At 39.3% G+C, this 14,211-nt stretch overlaps 1 protein-coding gene across 3 annotated transcripts in view; it reads left to right on the forward strand.

Annotated features, from left to right (window-relative positions):
• Nucleotides 1-14,211, forward strand: part of TTC28 (tetratricopeptide repeat domain 28) — an 806,054-nt gene that overhangs the window by 779,501 nt on the left and 12,342 nt on the right. For 2 of the 3 annotated variants that reach the window (XM_077295116.1, XM_077295135.1), the window contains 5 exons: nucleotides 1,692-1,816; nucleotides 3,474-3,705; nucleotides 6,314-6,390; nucleotides 10,090-10,113; nucleotides 12,447-12,573. In XM_077295116.1, coding sequence (XP_077151231.1) covers nucleotides 1,692-1,816; nucleotides 3,474-3,705; nucleotides 6,314-6,390; nucleotides 10,090-10,113; nucleotides 12,447-12,573 — 585 coding nt within the window. The remainder of the gene's footprint in view (nucleotides 1-1,691; nucleotides 1,817-3,473; nucleotides 3,706-6,313; nucleotides 6,391-10,089; nucleotides 10,114-12,446; nucleotides 12,574-14,211) is intronic. The other variant, XM_077295125.1, reaches the window with a different exon arrangement.

Below are 14,211 nucleotides of genomic sequence, written 5' to 3' on the forward strand. Positions count from 1 at the left end.
CAATGTTTCATCTTATAGCACTCGGACCAATGTTGTTCTATATGGCAGTACAGATCTGCAATTTTTTCTACAGACCGAATCGGTCTATAGAAAAAAATCACAGCATGCCATGAATGGCTCCGGAATTCGGATCACGAGCACCTATACAAGTCTATGCGTGTGTGAAACATCGGACCGCACTCAGATATCACTCGCTGAGTGTAGTCCGACACCTGAGGACACAGACAATGGAGAAGATGGAGAAATGAATTTCTCCATCTTCTTCGCACTTGTGCTCTGACACTCTGATCAGAGTTTGAGCCGAGTGTCATTACCATAATTGATCCGATTGTCTCGCATGAGAGAATCTACGATCGTGTGAGCGAGCTCCAAAGATGGCAGTTGCAGGAACCAGGACATAATGGCAGTTCCATATGTCCCAATTTGTATGGTAAACACATAATATTGGAGTTCTAAGTGGAAAGATTTATTTGCAGTCCCTAATGGGAAGCAATTAGACCTTTGCACTTAATAATCTAGTATCACTTTGAGCAAAGGTAATTGCTGATTGAATTACTGCATTGCCGCTGCTAACATTGGGGCAGTGTGGTGATGCTTTATATCAGGAGTGAGATGCGGCAGCTCTATTATTACAGCCCTCCATCTGTGGCAGTAACTAATCTGCCTCTGTACAGTAATCCAGAAAGTTCAGCAAATTAAATTATTGATCAGTATTCTTTAGTGCGCTGCAATCCTTATTTATTGCCTCTCATATGTTATCTGAAACATAATGGCAAGGAAAAGGTTGTGATCAATATTTTATTATAACCTGTTTATTAAGTTAAGAAATTGAATGAAAAGCCGACAACATTGGAAAAAATTTGGTTCTCCAGACAGATTTCCTATTGTGTGTATTAGTAGCAATAATTACAGATACATGTAATATAGCCTCTTACTGGTGGAGGGAATGGATTGCTTCATTTGCGTCCATGTTAATTATTTATACTGTAGACAATTAAATTGCCCCTTGTGGCCAATAAATGCAGATGCGCAGTTTTCAGCAACTATTTTAGTACTGGGAGAAATGAGAAAAAAAACTGTAATTTTACCTCGACCTTCGCAGTCAGCAGTTTTTATGTGTCATGCTGAATAGGTCAACACTGCTAACTATTTATAAGCCGAGGCCAAAGGTGATAAATGTATTACCCCTTAAAAGAAAAGCAAATGAATCCTATTTTGTTGATTGTTTTTTTTTTTTGATGCTGAGCTACAGCTTTTATATTATAGTTTATTTTCATCTTTCTGCTGGTTCTTCTTTGGGGATCAGTAGCCAGACCTTGGGCAATGAGATGCTCAATGTTACACTTTTCTGAATGTTAATCACCAGACCACAAGCCAGTAAGGAATGTTGTAAGATTTCAGCTCTGAATCCTTTAGTTGCCCCAATTTTTCCAAATGGCCTGCAATAACATTGCATGAGGCATTAGAAACTGGCACATGTGCAAGGTCACACATGGAAGACGTGATCACATACCCTCCACCATTGGCCATGATCAGTACCGGAGCAACATTTTGATGACAGGTCCTCTTTAAATTACAGCTGGCAAATCCTGGGTATGAAAGACATAAAGTTGGCCTCAAATATTTTTACATGCTACATTCAATTGAAATAATACATAGAAGTGAGATCAATGTTTCTTTCAACCACCCAGGGTTCATGCTTATCGGAAGTGATGTGAAGCTGAACAGTACATCGTCATTGATAGGCCAATCCCTATCGGAGATCCTCCAGAACCCGGACCGTGCTAGAGATGCTCTTCGTGTTTTATTACATCTGGTAAGAAAACTGTGCCTCAAAAGTATGGGATATTGATGTACTCAGGAGAAATTGCGTAACAAATTGTACTGTTCGTTTTCTCCTATTAATCCTTTTGAAAATTGCATACTTGGGGTCAACACAACATTTTAGTAGAAAAAATAGTAATATTTCATTTACTTAGCCCAATGTTATACGAGTTTGTGAATCGCCTGAGGATTAAAAATACTCACTACTCCCCTAGATGAATTCTTTGAAAGGTGTAGTTTACAAAATGGTATCATTAATGCAGGTTCCACCTGTTTTTGCATATCAGGGGCTTTTCAAATGTGACATGGTGTCCGCAGCCTATTCCAGCCAAAATAGCGCTCATTCCCTTTCCAGCCCTCCCAAGCAGTCGTTTTCCAACAAACATGGGGTACCTGGCAAAATTTCACAAAAAATTTTGGCATCCATTTTCTCATATTACCCTTGTGAAAAATGTAATTTTTTATTTTCATGGCTCAACGTTATAAATTTCTGTGAAGCACCTAGGACATTCAAGATGCTCACTGCACATCTAGTTAAATTGCTTGAGGGGTGTAGTTTCCAAAGTTGGGTCATTTGTGGGGGGTTCCACTGTTTAGGCACATCAGGGACCCTCCAAACATGACATGGAGTCCAAACTGTGCTCCTTCCCTTCTGAGCCCTGCCGTGTGCCCAAACAGTAGTTTTCCACCATGTATGGGGTATTGGCGTACTCAGAAGAAAATGCGCCATAACATTTGTTGTGCGATTTCTCCTTTTACCCTTGTGAAAATGAAAAATTTGGGCCAAAGTAACATTTTTGTGTTATAAAGTTCAATGTTCATTTCTTCTTTCCACATTCCATTAATTCCTGTGAAGCACCTGAAGAATTAATAAACTCCTTGAATGTGGTTTTGAGCTCCTTGAGGGGTGCAGTTTTTAGAATGGTGTCACTTTTGGGTATTTTCTGTCATATACACCCCTCAAAGTCACTTCTAATGTGATGTGGTCAGTAAAAAATGGTTTTGTTAATTTTATGGAAAAATTAGAAATTGCTGATCAACTTTTAACCCTTCTAACTTCATATATATATATATATATATATATATATATATATATATATATATATATATATATATATAAAAAAAATATGTTTCAAAAATTGTGCTTCTGTAAAGTAGACATGTGGGAAATATTATTTATGAACTACTTTTGGGTGACATAACTCTCTGGTTGATGGGCATTTAAATTAAGTTTGAAAATTGCAAAATTTAAAAAATGTTCTCAAATTTTTCAATATTTTTAGAAATAAACGCAAGTTACATCAAACAAATTTTACCACTATCATGAAGTACAATATGTCTTGGAAAAAAACAACCTAACAATCAGTAGGATCCATTGAAGCGTTCCAGAGTTATTACCACATAGAGTAACACTGGTCAGAATTGTAAAAATTGGACTGATTATGAAGGCGAAAACAGGCTCTTGCGCAAAAGGGTTAAGAACACCTGGGTAAAAGGCCATGCTGATCCCTGACCTTCTCAAATCACCTCATTTAAGCATTTCTCTATTCTTTACCAGAATCATATACCCACACAAAATGTCATCTGTGAAGGTACCAAGTATATTGCCTACATTTTCTCTGCATATTAATGCTGTTCTTACTTTACAGGTTGAAAAGTCTTTGCAGAGGATTCAGAATGGACAGCGTAATTCCATGTACACGTCCCAGCAGAGTGTGGAAAATAAAGTGGGGGGAATCCCAGGCTGGCAGTCACTGTTAACAGCTGTAGGATTTCGACTTGACCCCCCAGCCAGCGGCCTTCCTGCAGCAGTCTTTTTCCCGACATCTGATCCTGGCGATCGCCTGCAGCAGTGCAGTACGACCATACAGTCCCTCTTAGGTACCTTTCATCTCTAATACTAATGAAGTTGGAGCGGTCAGGACTTCAGCAGGAAACTATTAATAAAAGTGGAAGTTATTGCTGAACTTTTAGAAAACAAGGCCAGTCTCAGAGGATGAGAAAAGCACTATAAAAACATAATTGTGTCTCCTTTCTGGAGCTTTGTTCTCCATTCCCCTGATAATAGAACAACATAAAAGTTCCTTTATCCTTCTTACAAGGTATAATACAGTCTTATTATCCCAGTACGTACAGTACAGTAAGTCTAATTAAACCGTGTTGGAAAAGAAAATACCAGCAGCTCCATGAAGGACACAGAAATTAGGTATTCTTGGGCCAAGGATTTTAATGGAGCTCATTAAAGGATTTGAGCAGGAATACACACTTGGGTGCTTTCATACAGCTAAAAACTGCTAAGCCCAATTACACAATTCTAATAGGGCCATTATGGTCCCACACACCAGTTCTATGAGATCTAACATGGAAGTTGTAAAGTGTTTGGTGTATCTTAAAATAATCCGTAAAGTAATAAAGAACCATTGTGTTATGGGTGGCAGTAGTCCGGAACGTTGTTACTTTGTGCAGCCAATTCTAACTGATGGAGTCTAATATTTGTATGTCACCAGTCTACATATACTGAAAACCCTAATCGAGAGCATTGTTGTAAAAGACCATTTCTTTTCGTCTATGGTCTGGGAGCTCTGAGTTTTCACATTTCTAGTATGTGATATCAAACTATCAGACCGAGGGATATCTGCATCCTCCTCCACCATTTTTGTAGTGAACATATCTGTGCTCAGGTTTACATATGTCATCATACATGGTACTGAGGCATGTATAATATACCTAATTTGCCTGTGGATGTGATTATGTCAGGGCCAGCTACTTTATCTGCTTATTTCGCCCTTGCTCTCTATATACTATGTTCACATGCTTTATTCTAGTACTTTCTCACTGTAGCTCATTCTTAACGTCTATGTTTAAGAATGCTTTTAAATACAAGATATTGTATTGGGCCCCTTTGTTACTTTTGTTATAAATTGACAAGTGGGTGTTCCTAGTTAGGGGTGTGTCCCTGTACAGTCTCACATTGTCGAAATAAGTGTTGATAGTTGTAATGACACAGATAGTGTCACTGTGGCAAGCCTAGATGGCGCAAACAGAGGGCACGAGACCGAGAGCCGGGAGTGAAGGGAGCAGGGCACGATGTGCACATAGGACCTGAGGCTAAGGCACGCAGTAACCACAGGACCTGACTCTAGACAGTCACGTGATCGCAGAGGGAAAACAGAGGCAGAAGTCAGGGGCAAAACTGGGTCATACACAACAAAGCTCACCAGCATCAAATAGCCACCCCAGAACCAGAAAGAGGCAACTCACATTAACCCTGACCTGACCAGGACGGAGGCTGAATCATGATAATAGTGTTATACTGTGTAAAAATATGTCTTTTTGACAAAGAAAATGGTAGCCCACAGGAGGCAATTTACTTATAATATTCAGGAGGAATAACGGAGATGGCACAACGCAAAAGTATGTGAAAAAATTCTCAAGAATTGTTATTTTATGAGGAATGAGAAATGTTACTAAAACAGACGTCAGAAGAGCTGACAGGTCTTCTTTAAAAAGTAACTAAACTTTTTTTTTTTTAAAGGGGATGTCTTACATTGGTAAATGGGCAACATTTCAAACTGTTTGTAAACACAATCAACTTTGCAATGTACCTCTTACTAAAAATCATCTCTGTTCTCAAGAATGGAGGAATTAATAGTTCTATAGTTTATAGCTTATAGACTAGTCCACCAGCCACTTCTGTAGTGTTTTGTGGTGGCTGGTTTCCTTGGAAAAGAGCACTTTGATGTTGGAAGGATAACTGAATCCAGCATCAACGTCCCTGCACTTCTATAATGCCGCAGAGAAACTGGTAGGAGGCAGGGAGGAATGAGAGTGGTAAGCTTCTGAAGACACAACTTAAGAACATTCCTTTAATTATTCTCCAGGCATTGCAAATGTTGTACTGCTGTTTCACATAGCCAGTTCATGCTTTTTTAGAAGCTCCTTTCAACTGCAGCTCAGCAAGATCCCTATACTAATTTGAATTAGGGTACAGGACTTTCCCTTATGCCACCTGAGCCTCCGTGATCTCAATCTCTATGCCCAGAGAGGGGAATTCTATGTTCTGATTATTTGAATGTAGTGTATGGCTCTTGTTGAGCCACAGTTGAAAGCAGCTTCTAATGTTGCATGAACTGGGAAGTGAAACAGCACTGCAACATAGTGTTTGGGAGAGAAGGAAGCAAATTAAGGCAATGAAGTTTATTACAAAAATTATTTCCTTTATAATGCTTGGACAATAAAATATAATACATTAATGTATTCTTTAAATATTCATATTTTAAACTGTATTATTTAGAAACTGAAATTACAAGAAGAACGGACAGGAAACAGTAGCACTTGAGCAACAAGAGAATAGCTGAATAATTTAGGAACAGCTTTGTAAATGCTTATGTACACAAGAATACTTGTACTGCTGTGACTATGGAAGCAAGTCTAGCAGTATTTATATAGATTATCACTATTCACACAGAGCAATGTATTCTTTCTATAGGATTGCCGCACGCTGCACTTCAGGCTCTATGTAAGCTTATCACTGCTTCAGAAACCGGAGAGCAACTGATTAATCGGGTAAGTGGTGCCAGACAGACCAATGCAATTTCTTAGTAAATGTAGAAATTAATCTCTTGCATTCATTGGACATCACAGGTCTGCCAAGCTGGACCATGTGGTTCTTATATTTTTTCAAGCATTAACTTTATTTTTACTTTCTGGCAATTATATTGCAATATATAGTGTGACTTATCAATCCAGTATAAATTACACTAACACCCTTGAAGCCATCAGTGCATGAAAGCTGCCAGCATGGTTTGGGCAGAGTGATCAATGTATGCGACCTAATAAATAATTGTATTTACCGTGCGCTGGAAATCGTCTACAGACATCCATCACGTTGTATTTAGGTTGATCTGTGCTATAAGCTTGCATGCACCTTCCCAAAGTAAAAACAGATCTCTCTAAAGAATGCCATGAATGTCTAAACAGACAGCCGGGACCAGATTTGCAGCTTCAATTGCTTGTCTTGTTTGCACGCTAGCTTTACTGTGCTCTAATCATCTGCATAAAAGACAGTTACAATTCTATTGTCGGACCAGTATAGTAGTGGTACATGAGTCAGTAAATGGGTGCATAAGTTTTTGCCCCCTTCCTGATTTCCTATTCTTTTGCATGTTTGTCACACTTACTGTAAATGTTTCAGATCCCCAAATAAATTTAAATATTAGACAAAGATAACACAAGTAAGCATGAATTGCAGTTTTTAAATGAAGGTCTTTATTATTAAGGGGAAAAAGAAATCCAAACCTACAAGGACAGGGGTGAATAAGTGATTGCCCCCTAAACCTAATAACTGGTTGGGCTACCCTTAGCAGCAACAACTGCAATCAAGCATTTGCGATAACCGTCAATGATTCTTTTACAGGTCTCTGGAGTAATTTTGGGCCACTCATACTTGCAGAATTGTTGTAATTCAGCCACATTGGAGGGTTTCCGAGCATGAACCACCTTTTTAAAGTCATGCCACAGCATCTCAATCAGATTAACGTCAGCACTTTGACTAGGCCACTCCAAAGTCTTAATTTGATTTTCTTAAGCCATTCAGAGGTGGACTTGGTGTGTTTTGGATCATTGTCCTGCTGTATAACCCAAGTACACTTCAGTTTGAAGTCAAGAACAGACAGTCAAACATTCTCCATCAGGATTTTTTGGTAGACAGCAGAATTAATGGTTCCATTTACCACAGCAAGTCCTCCAGGTCCTGAAGCAGCAAAACAACCCAGACAATCACACTACTACCACCAAATTTTACTGTTGGTATCATGTTCCTTTTCTGAAATGCTGTGTTACTTCTACTCCAGATGTAATGGGACATACACCTTCCAAAAAGTTCAACTGTTGTCTCATCAAGTATTCTCCCAAAAGTCCTTGGGGATCGTCAAGATGTATTCTGGCAAAACTGAAACTTTGTGTTCTTAATGCTCAGCAGTGGCTTTTGTCTTGGAACTCTGCCATGCAGGCCATTTTTGCCCAGTCTGTTTCTTGTGGTGGAGTCATGAACGGTGATATTAACTGAGTCAAGTGAGGCATGGTGTCTAGCTTTTGAGGACGTTTGGCCTCCTTCACTTTGTCAGGCAGATCCTCTTTAAGTGATTTCTTGATTGAAAACAGGCGTGGCAGTAATCAGGCCTGGGTGTGGCTAGGGAATTAAAACTCCGCTTCCCAAACATGTGATAAACCACTGTTAATTTATGTTTTAAGAGGGGTGAAATAACTTTTTCACACAGGGCCCTGTAGGTTTGGGGGGTTATTTTGGTAATAATAAAGACCTTCATTTAAAAATTGCATTCTGTGTTTATTTGTGTTATCTTTTTCTAATATATTTGTTTGCTGATCTGAAACATTTAAGTGTGACAAACATGCAAAATAATAGGAAATGAGGAAGGGGCAAACACTTTTTCACACAACTGTATTTTGTGTAAGAGAACTGTATACCACAGCAATATCCATATACTTCTCATATGTTGTATTAATAGAAGGAGATAATTGGTGAAACATGGTAACAATCACCTGACAAACAAGCAAAATGATAATTTATCGGGTGACCAGATTGCTTATTCTAGCAAAAAAATCATTGTTATCGGCAGCACATTGCCTGTTTACACGGGATAATATGCTGCCAATAGCAATGATCTATTTTTCAGCACCAGCAATTCGATCACCTGATGAATGAGCATTTTGCTCATTTGTTGGGTGATTGTTAAATTGTTTACATGGGCCGATAATTGAGAAAGATACAGTTTCGGGACTGAATGATTCTAGTGGCGATTGATCATAATTGTCAGTTGGAAGAAGGACATTCATTCAAGTGCGTTAATCAGCCAAAGTTACAACTCCTAAATGCAGCATTAATCTGACTACTTTTATTTATGATCGGGAGTCATGTGATTATAGAGCGTCATGCATATTTCACATTGGCTCCTAAGGTCTTGCCAGACTCTGTTCACATTTGTAGTTGAGCCTTTCATTTGTTGCATATGTGAAATATATACAGAACAAAGGATTTCATTCACTCAACAGAAGCTCAAACATGTTCTTCTTTATTGGACTAGCGTATATTGTTATACTTTTTTCTTAATAGATAAGGCTACGTTCACATTTGCGGTCAGCGCCGCAGCGTCGGGCGCCGCAGCGGCGCCGCATGCGTCATGCGCCCCTATATTTAACATGGGGGCGCATGGACATGCGTTGTGCTGCGTTTTGCGCCGCATGGCCGCAAGCGTTGGACGCAAGAAACGCATCAAGTTGCATTTTTTTTGCGTCCAACTTTCGGCCAAAAACGACGCATGCGGCGCAAAACGCAGCGTTTTAGCGTGCGTTTTGCCGCGTTTTTGTTTGCGTTGTGCGCTGCGGCGCCGACGCTGCGGCGCACAACGCAAATGTGAACGTAGCCTAAGGGCAGTTGACAACATTTTTTATGCAGAGGCATAATATGCATTATGGTAACATTTCTGTATAATGGGAGCTGATAGAAGACATATGCCAAATACCAACCACATAACTCAACTGCAGGATAACACTTGTCCCCATGTTATTTTATTGGGCTATGCACATGTCTGTTCTTTTACTCGAACCAAGTCGGTCGGAGGAAAAAAATCGCAACATGCAAGATTTGCCTCCAAGAATCGGATGGCACTTGCCCATTTAATGCTATGGGTCCACAAAAAAAATTGGACTGCACTCGGATGAACTGACATTATAAAGAAGATTGAGAAACTTTTTTTTTTTACTCTCCATCTCTGAGAATATTGAATCACACTCTGATCGAACTCTGCTCAAACTCTGATCAAAGTGTGATTATCATAATTGAACCAATTTTCTCAAATTTTTTCTGCATCTGTCCGAAGTAAGAGGGATTGTGAGAATTTTTTGTAATAACAGGTAATCCTTACTATAGTCTTTAAAACATCACCAATGTATTTCTACACTTTACATATTTTCTCTATAAATAAGGACAAGTTTGGTTGGCACTGAATAATGTCAGAAATTGGTGTCCTCGTTGAAAAATTTTGTTTAAAAAAAGCTTAGTAATTCATGCTTGAAGTTCCTTCTTGCTAATGCATGTTTAATGCTAATACCACTTTACTCAGCATGCGCAGAAATGAATGAAAATTTTGCTCTGTAACCTATGCTCGATTTTTAAGGTTCTTTTTCTCTTTTCTTTTTCCTGCGCTAAACTTTATTTTTCTGCTTGTAATCTGCTGGCTTCTGAAGGCTGTTAAAAATATGGTTGGAATGGTAAGTGCACAGAATGGATTGGCTTATTTTGCAATATGTGCCACTGTTTCCTAGCAGAAATCATATTTACTGATACATTTTGTAGTAATTACTGAAAATTAAAATTTATTGAACAAACAAAAGAAATCATAATTTTGTATAGGTTAGGCCGGTTGCACACGTCCTGATATTTCCAGTATCGGAAAAAACTGGTTCCAAAGATATCAGTGTCCGTGTGTGTAATGCTTGTGGCACACGTGTGGCAACCATGTGCCGCATCAGTACCACACATACCGGCACTAGGGAAGCAGCAGTACAGTTAGCGCTGTTTCCCGGCGTCAGGTGCTGAAGACCTCTCACATCATTCTCCCCTGCTCTGCCAGCGATCTGTGTGAGCAGTGGAGAATGATGAAAGTTATACTTAACTGATAACAGCTACAGCAGGCGGCGGCTGATGGGACTATTACGCCCATCAGTCAACACCTGCTGCTGCTAATATCAGTGAGAACCGGGAGGTGGCTGATGGGAGTACTCATCAACTTCCACCTGCGCTATAAATAAATAATTAAATAAAAAAAAAAGGTGTGGGTTCCACCATTTTTGACAACCAGCCTGCTAAAGCAGACAGCTGGAGGCTGGTATTCTCAGGCGGGCTGCAACCCTCAGCTGTCAGAGTTAGGAAGGTTGGTTATCATGGTCAGAGGGGTACCCACGCTGTATGTATTATTTAAATAAATAAGTTTAAAGAACGGAGTGGGGCCCCCCCATTTTTGACAGCCAGCCTTGCTAAAGCAGATGTCATGGTTAGGACATGGTTAATGTTCTGTTCTCTCAGGGTCAGCTATACTTTCTATTCTAGTCTGTGTGCCTGACCCTTGGAGTTTGTGCCCGGTTTGCAATTGTTTTCCTTGCTCTCTGTGCGTTACTCTGTTTGTTTGTTCTGGATTTCTGACCTCTGGCTTCACTTCTGACAATCCCCTATCTCGCCCCTTTGGTACTTCGTGATCTCCTGGCTCCGATCTTAGCTTGTTTGACTACTCTCTTGTGTTTATCCCTTCTCTGCACCTCGGCGTCCGGTTCTGCCCCAACCACCTCCTACTCTGTCACATGGTTTAGGTTCTAGTTGTTACCTAGTTAGTTCCCGGCACATTGCTCAGCTCCCTTGCTGCTGTGTGCAGGGCTCCCCACAGCAATATTACCCGGAAGTCATGACAGCAGTTGGAGGCTGGTATTCTCAGGTTGGTAAGGTGCCATGGATATTGACCCCCCAACCTAGAAATAGCAACCCGCAGCCGCCCAGAAAAGGCGCATCTATTACATGCGCCAATTCTGGCACTTTTCCAGGTTTTTCACACTTGCTCTGTAGCGATGGCAAGTGGGGTAATATTTCTGGGGTTGATGTCACCTTTGTATTATCTGGTGCTATCAATGTACATTAGCATAAATCAAACTTCCTAGGAGACAGTTTAGCTAAATGAGTTTCCACATATGAATCAATTCTAAAGTAGAAAAATGTATCTGCTTTTGGTATATATCCAGATTATTCTTGAATTCTCTGGGCCCCTACTATAATGCAACATTTGTCTCTTTTGCATCTTATAGTTCTAAATTACACTGCATACTTAAAATAACCCTCTGGTGTTTTTTAAATCACTCTGTAGCTAGTTCTCTAATATCTATAATTCAGCTTGCTTTACCTTATTTATTTGATTTAGTAATCCTCTTTGATAATTCATGAATTCATTCTCTTTAGTGTGGTTATATTGTGTACCATCCCCTGGGAATTGAATACTGTTTGGAATTTCTAGTAACCTCCTTGAGAATTAATGTCTAATGAAAGTGTATGGCCTATATCACATAAGTTTTCAGGGAAAGTAGAAACTTCTATCAGAGAAACTGATGATGATGACACAGCTCCTGTCACAAACATATACCGTTAAAGGTAGATAGATAGATAATAGATAAGCCTTTACTTTACTGTATACTCATAATCTATGCTGTGCTGATGCATCATGAGATTGATAGCAGAACCTAGAAGGGTTGAACTAAAACTAAAATCTGAAGTTCAAGATAGTTCGGAAGGTTGAACTGCAGGGGAGAAAGTACAAGACATATAAAATAAATCCAGAGCATGAGGGACACTCGGATTCGTAGAAGGGGGTCGTGGGCAGGGATGGAAAAATGATTAAATGGAGTGCTTCTTTAATAAAAAGAAAAAGAAATGTTGAATTTCAGGTAGGAAATGGTCCTCAGAATTTTATGTACCATTCAAGGCAGTTATTTTTTATTGTCTTGTTTTATAACCAGTGATAACTACTCCTATATGACGAATGTTGTCATTTCTTCTCTTTTAGCTGCATCAGGTCCTTGTTCAGCTGCAGACCGACAAAGAACATGATTTCTCATCAGTGCCCATCCAAGTTTCTATCAGCGTTCAACTTTGGAGATTGCCTGGATGTCATGAATTTTTAGCAGCTTTAGGTATATGATTTTTTTTACAGCTATTTAAGAGTACCAGACTGCATATATTCTGGATAAGAAAAGAAGAGGCAGCGATCCCCAGCTTTCAATGTCCAAAAAAGGCTGGGATGTAAGCCAAAATGCTGCATATTGGATAACCATACAGTTTTTTCCATAGAAGCTCAGGATTTCAGACTTTTCTTTTCTGTTCTAAGGCTCCTTCGGTTGGATGATAAACTGCCATAAGGCGTGCACCATTATTCCCTACTCATTATGCTGTGCTTCTCATTTTCTTCCTGTGCACATATACAAAACTGTGCAAAAGTTTTAGGCAGCTGTAAAAAAAAATGCTGTAAAGTAAGAAAGCCTTAAAAAAATAGAAATGCTAATATTTTATTTGTATCAGTTAACCAAATGCAAATGGAATGAATAAGAGTAATCATTTTCAAATCACTATTTGGTGTAACCATCTTTTGCCTGCAAAACACCATTAAAGCATTAAGTTTCTAGGTACACATGCATGTTTTTAAAAGAACTCGGGAGGGGGGTTGTTCCAAACATATTGTAGAACCAACAACAGATATTCTATGGATGTAAGCTCTCTCAACTACTTCTGCCTCTTCATATAATCCCACATACACTTACTGATGTTAAGATCGTGGCTCCGTGAGTTCTTTATACTGAAGATAGCATATATTTACATTGGCTGTATGTTTGGGGTTGTTGTCTTGTTGCAGAATAAACTTAAAGCCAGTAGGACTTCTTCCCAATGTTATTGCATGATGGAAAATTATCTGCCTGTATTTCTCAGCATTGAGGAGACCAAGAAATGGTCGTCATTGAGGAACGTAGACACAGCGGTCAGTCATGGAAGCTTAGTGCAGTAGATAAAAGACACGTCATGCTTACTTCTCATTCAAAATTGGAAGATGTCCTGTAGTACCATCAGCACAGAACTGGAATGCAGCTACAACCATCTATTGTTCAGAGAAATTTGGCCAGAAGTGGTCTTTTTAGATGAATTGTGGCCAAAAGTGATACATTCGACATGGAAAAAGGCCATTTATACATGTAAACATAGGAACTGGCATACAGAAAAATGGCAGCAGCTGCTCTAGACTGATGAGTCAAAATTTGAAATATTTTACTGTTGTAGAAGGCAGTTTGCTTGTGAAGGGCTGGAGAGCGATACAATAATGAATGTCTTTAGGCAACAGTAAAGAATTGTGGAGGTTCATTGCAAGTTTGGGGTTACATTTCAGCAAAAAGAGTTGATAGTTTGGACAATATTAATGTTGCACTTAATGCTGAGAAATACAAGCAAACGCCTATCATCATGCAATACCATCACGGAGGCATGGTTGGCAGGACAACAAGCCCAAATATACAGCCAATGTCATTAACCACCATTTTTATCATAAAGAAGAACAAATATCCCTGGAAGTGATGATATCACCCACCCTGAACCGTGATCTCAACATTTTAGAGACTTTCACGGATAGACAGAAGGGATGCTGTATTTGAAGATATAAAAACTACCTGCAAACCCTGTCAAAGTCACTAACAAATCACTAGATCAATAAAAGAATCAAAAGTGCCCTAGATGACTCAGCACCCCCTACAGAATAGACCAATACAACAGCAACCCAGGCAACAAAC

This window comes from Ranitomeya variabilis, chromosome 1, assembly GCF_051348905.1.
Source record: "Ranitomeya variabilis isolate aRanVar5 chromosome 1, aRanVar5.hap1, whole genome shotgun sequence".
Taxonomy (NCBI): Eukaryota; Metazoa; Chordata; class Amphibia; order Anura; family Dendrobatidae; genus Ranitomeya; species Ranitomeya variabilis.